The 4,988-nt window shown below is 54.5% G+C and overlaps 1 protein-coding gene across 1 annotated transcript in view; it reads right to left on the bottom strand.

Annotated features, from left to right (window-relative positions):
• SELP (selectin P) overlaps nucleotides 1-4,988 on the bottom strand; it is a 42,144-nt gene that overhangs the window by 9,107 nt on the left and 28,049 nt on the right. Inside the window, exons 10-13 of the mRNA XM_015564266.1 lie at nucleotides 4,811-4,976; nucleotides 3,211-3,466; nucleotides 2,004-2,189; nucleotides 1,106-1,225 (exon numbers count right to left, since the gene is read on the bottom strand). Coding sequence (XP_015419752.1) covers nucleotides 1,106-1,225; nucleotides 2,004-2,189; nucleotides 3,211-3,466; nucleotides 4,811-4,976 — 728 coding nt within the window. The remainder of the gene's footprint in view (nucleotides 1-1,105; nucleotides 1,226-2,003; nucleotides 2,190-3,210; nucleotides 3,467-4,810; nucleotides 4,977-4,988) is intronic.

Raw genomic sequence — 4,988 nt, 5'->3', positions numbered from 1 at the left:
CCCAGGGGGACTCCCTAACTCCAGGGGGACTCCAGCAGGTGCTTTTGACAGAGACACTTCCTCACCTGGCTCTGCACAGTCCTGGACCCTCTGATGCCCCTGGTCACTCCTGGTCACTGTCCATGAGGAGGGCGAGGAGCCCCATAAGCTTATCCAGAGAGGTTTCTGACCTTAGGGACAGGCTAGGCATTTGGGCCAGACAGAGGAAGGATGTTCTGACCCTGAAGAAATGGTCCCTCCTCTTATCCCAGGCCAGAGCTCTTTTTGGCAGGCAGTCTGATAAACACGTTTCCCTTACAGGATCTCCATCCACTCTGGTCCCTTCCCGGCTTAAACCCCGCACTAGCTCCACACATGTCCATGCGAACGTCCATCTTTTCAGACCGAGGCATGAGCAGGGCGGCTCTTCCCGCCTCTAGCCTCCTTTCTCGCTTCCTCCATGGGCCTCTTGGGGCCAGATGCCCTGCACTGCCGAGCGTAGCACCTCCCCAGTTGTCTCACCTCTAGGTCCTTCCAGATCTTTCCTCTTGGAACTGCTTCTGCTTTTCCCAGGCAAATCCCTCCTATTCATCAATGTTAAGTTGCAAAGAGCTGTTCTGAGCTACCTGGCTGGTTGGGACACCTTCGTTTTGTGTCCCTGTCACACTCGGGCTGTAACTGTGCCTAACCCAGTCCTGCCCTTCAGTGTTAGCACGGATCTCACTTGCCTATTTCCACTCCTGGATTACACGTCCCTCCATCCCAGGAACCAGAAGTCAGGGTCCCACCACCTAACACAGTTGGTCAATAGATGATGGGGGCATGAAAGACTAGTGGAAGGGATGAAGGAGAGAAGTGAGACACGATTTCATTTAGTTTTGGTGATAACGGAGGGTGGGTGTTGAAAAGTTCAGATTTCCAAGCCCATGTCCAGTCTCCTTACCTGAGGATCTGGGCTTTTAGAACATTCTTTATCTTTATAAAGAGAACTGTGGACAGTCAGTTCTCAAGGTCATGTTTTCTTCTAATGCAGAGGTTCTCTCACAGGTGCTGCTGCAGCTGTGGTCCCCCACCCTCCCCAAACCTCAGGAAAGCGGAAGCGAAGGACAGCCTCCCCCCCAGTTACCTTTCTGTCGGCAACGCCTCCGGAGCAGAGCGAGGAGTGTGCCGCCCATCACCAAGCCTGTTGTGGAGGCCACTGCTCCACCCACGTACGTCAGGGCTTCCTGGACGGTCAGCGGCCCTGCTGCAAGCAAGCACACACACAGACTTAGGGTGCATTGTGTCAAAGACCATCCTCCCGGCGGAGCCCAGGAAACTCCCAGGAGGATCACCAGAGGCCCTGGCAGTGCTGGCAACCTGGGAGTCATAAAACCACATTTTACCCCCAAGGCTTTAGTATCAGACGCAATTTCCAAAGGGGTCAGGGCAAGGATGGACGAAAAGGAATTAATGGCCACATGGTAGACCCAAGGAGTGGAAGTCTGGGCAAATAAAATGCACCCTGGGTAATTTCTGTTGCAATGAAAAATACAGTTACAGAAAGGAAAAAAAGTCATGAGAAGCTGTGGAGGAAAAAAAAGAAGAAAGATGGTGGATGGAATAACCCTTAACAGCAGGCGGGGCTGCATTCAGGAGGTTGGTGGAGTCTTTAGTTTTTAGAGGCGTGTGATAATCAAAGGTCCTCTGAGATACGTGAGGAAGCTGCAGAAAATCACCCCCGGTCTAAAACATGTTGAAGCTTCAAGATGTATTACCTCCCCCAGATTATAAAGCAACGAGAGGATTCGTTTCATAAATCTGAGCTCTGCAGAAGGAGGGCCGGCTGCCCACACAGAGCGCTGCTCCTGACCACTCTGCTCTGTGAGGGCAAGAAGGTTCGGCTTGATTCATTGTGAAACGCTTACCTAATGAAGGGAAAACCCCGTGACAGAAAGCGAGACCACTGCCAGACACACCGAGAGGAACCCGGATTTGGTTATTTTCCACGGCAGCGTGGCTCCTGAAGCTATATGAAGACGTACCTTGACAGGTGGGCGTGGCCGCTGACCACTGGCCGTCGGGTCCGCATGCTGCCGCCGCCGAGCCATTGAGCGACTGGCCCTCCGGACAGTGGAAGGTGCAGGTGGCGCCATAGCTGAAATGGCCCCAAGGGCTGGAGCAGTTCATCAGCACCGGCTCCTCAGTGTGCAGCTCGGAACACTGCACAGCTGCCGGAAGGAACGGGGACAACGAGGGTGGGTCATGGCGCATGAGGGGAGAGAGACCCTGGCTTCATGTGACCTGGCTGACGGTGCCAGGAGGTGAGAGCGAATAGGGAAGGTCAGGGAGGAGACGAGCCCCTCCCGGCATCCGCATCAGCCCTTCCACCATCTCACAGACCGAGACACCCGCCGGGAGGGTGCCAGCCAATGAATTGGGGGCACAGCATGGCATCCAAGAAACTCCTGCTGAGGGATCGGGCAGCCTGGCCTACAGAACACCATTTGTAAAATCTCATTTCTCAAAGATGCTATTGTCCTAAACGTTATCATCGCTGCCGCTGACAATTAGCTGGCACGTCAGTACGTGCTGTTAGGTGTCAAATAGGATGAAAATATTCCACAAGGATTCAGCATGGCTGGACTCAGGTGTGAAAGAAGTAGAGACTGCCACCCTCTTTAAACTAGTTTTCCAGAAACTTCAAGTCATTCGCCTTAATTTGTGGACAGGAAGCTAGCGCTCAAGAAATTAAATTTAATCCAGATAAACACCGAGATGTAGCGACGCCGCAAAGGGCTGTGCTGTGCTTTGTGGGGAAGACAAAGCAGGAGAAGACAATTCTTCATGCGCTGCAGCCGCCCTGCCGGGGGTCACGCATGGCTGTCTTCTGATTTAGGTGCGAATCATGGGAATATGGACCGTCTAGCTGTCCCCTCGTCACTAGACCTAAAGCTTGTGTTGCAGCACTCACGGAGCTGGTTACGCTCAACGTGCTTGCTGCTCTAACACAGTTTTGGACGCTGATGAACGTTTCCCCACGAGGTGTCTGAGCGCCAGGGCTTAGCGTGAGGTGAGGAAGCGGGGAGGGATGCGCTTGCCGCATGCGACTGCCACTTGGGATTGGTGTGACTTCGTGAAGGAGCGGGCACTCCAAGTGGCCGCTGGGGCTGGACAGGGTTTCGGCAGGCGGGTGCCCCGACTGGTTTGGGGCCTGAGGAATCGGCGTCCGAGCGGCCGGCCCTCACTCACCTCTGCAAGCCGGGGTGGCTGCTGTCCAACGTCCCGACCGTCCGCACCGGACAGCAGCCTCTCCCCGGAGCTGGAATCCCGCTTTGCATCCAAAGTGACAGGTGCTATTCAATCCAAAGGTTGCCAGGGGGTGTTGGCAGGACATCACTCCCTGCCCCGGGGCAACGAGGGCTGGGCAGCGCACCTCTGCAGTGGGTGCCGGAGCCGCACCTGGGAGGACATGTGTGCACTTAGAGAGCATCGCAGACGGACTGTCCTGGGGTTACTGCCTTCCCTCCTTTCATAGAGGAGGCCCAGCAATAGCTCCTAAGTCAGTTCAGGGAAGCTGGCACCATAGGCATGGAAACCAGGTGCAGAGAGAATTTGCAAGTTCAGGGAAGCCAGTATTCACCAGTATGGAAAACCGGGGAAGAAGAGAATTTGTAAGTGCCCTTGGAGGGAGAATCCTTCTAAGAAGAAACTGGGAGGTCAGTGTCACTGATGTTAACTGAGCAAACCTGGGTGGGGCAGGGCTGGGAGGAAGGGATAGGGGAATATGGGGAGATCTGTAATATTGTCAACAATAATAAAAAGAATTTAAAGCAGGAGAGTTGGTGTGGAGATACAGGGAATTTAGTAGGAAGCTACATGTGCATGACTTCGTCGGGAGGTGGGTGGTCCTTGGCCTGAGGTCAGCATGGAGTGTGAGGCGTGAAGGATGCCGCCGGCTTCGTCGCTAACATGGCACGAGGCAGAAAACGGGCCTCTGCACTTCAGTTCCTCCACCTCTACTCTCTCCTGGCAAAGCAGGAGACCCACCATCAACCCCATAAAGCTCTTAGAGAAAGAGGCCAAAATCACAGAGGACAATTTCTGCTTATGAATCAGTGTATCTTTTATCAAAACATTTAAAAGGTCCTGTCATGCCTTATACACTTAGAAAGCCAGTCTGTGTTCCCTGGACCCTGTTTCATAACAAGAAGTAGGGCTTTAATAATAATAATAGGAGAGAGAGGGAAAATGGCGGCGGTATAAACGGACGTGTCCTGTGCCTTGTCCTGGAGCAGATAAGGGTGAGCAGCTGAAACGGGTAACATACAGCCCGAATAGGCAGAGGATTTTCAGCTGAGAGACTGTCTGCAGCTGGGAAAGACCGAGAACCCCCAGGAAAAAAAGGTCGGTTGGAGACTGCGGCGAAACCTCTCCTTGGTGCGCCAGCGCAGCAGCGGAGACCACGCCATTTTGGGCGATTGTTGCCGGCATCCAGAGACCAGCTACTAACCTGGAAACAAGGGATCTCAAGCAGCGTGACTGCGTGAACTCAGACGAGCACTGCTTCTTCTCATGGAAAGGTTATACTTCCCCTAAAGGTGCGGTTTGAAATTCGGGTTGGAGAGAGGACCGAGCTCGCGTGCGTGTGGGCCCTGCCACCTGTCCACACTCGGCACACCTACCACGGCAGTGACCACCTCTGTCCTCGCCGCTTCTCCGTTTGGATCCCGGCTGTTTCTTTATTCCACAGCTCAGGGCCCCGACAGCTCAGAGCCTCCTGGCCAAGCTCCATCAACCCTGGGAGTTCCCTGAATGGGCCTCGAGCTTCCTGCCCCTGGCTCTCACTCACACCGCCTGGTGGGCAGCAGTCACAAGAGTGAAGCAGTCCCACTCCAGAAGGCAGAGTCTCATCCTCTTCTCTGTACACCTTCGCCTCCAGAGTCCCCAGGGCCCCCCAGGCTCCCACTGTCTTCTGCCCACAGGTGTGGTCCAGGGCCTCACCCCTGGCCTTCCTCCTGCCAAGACCA

This window comes from Myotis davidii, unplaced genomic scaffold (assembly GCF_000327345.1).
Source record: "Myotis davidii unplaced genomic scaffold, ASM32734v1 scaffold401, whole genome shotgun sequence".
Taxonomy (NCBI): domain Eukaryota; kingdom Metazoa; phylum Chordata; class Mammalia; order Chiroptera; family Vespertilionidae; genus Myotis; species Myotis davidii.
This window is presented reverse-complemented; position numbering and strand designations above follow the sequence as displayed.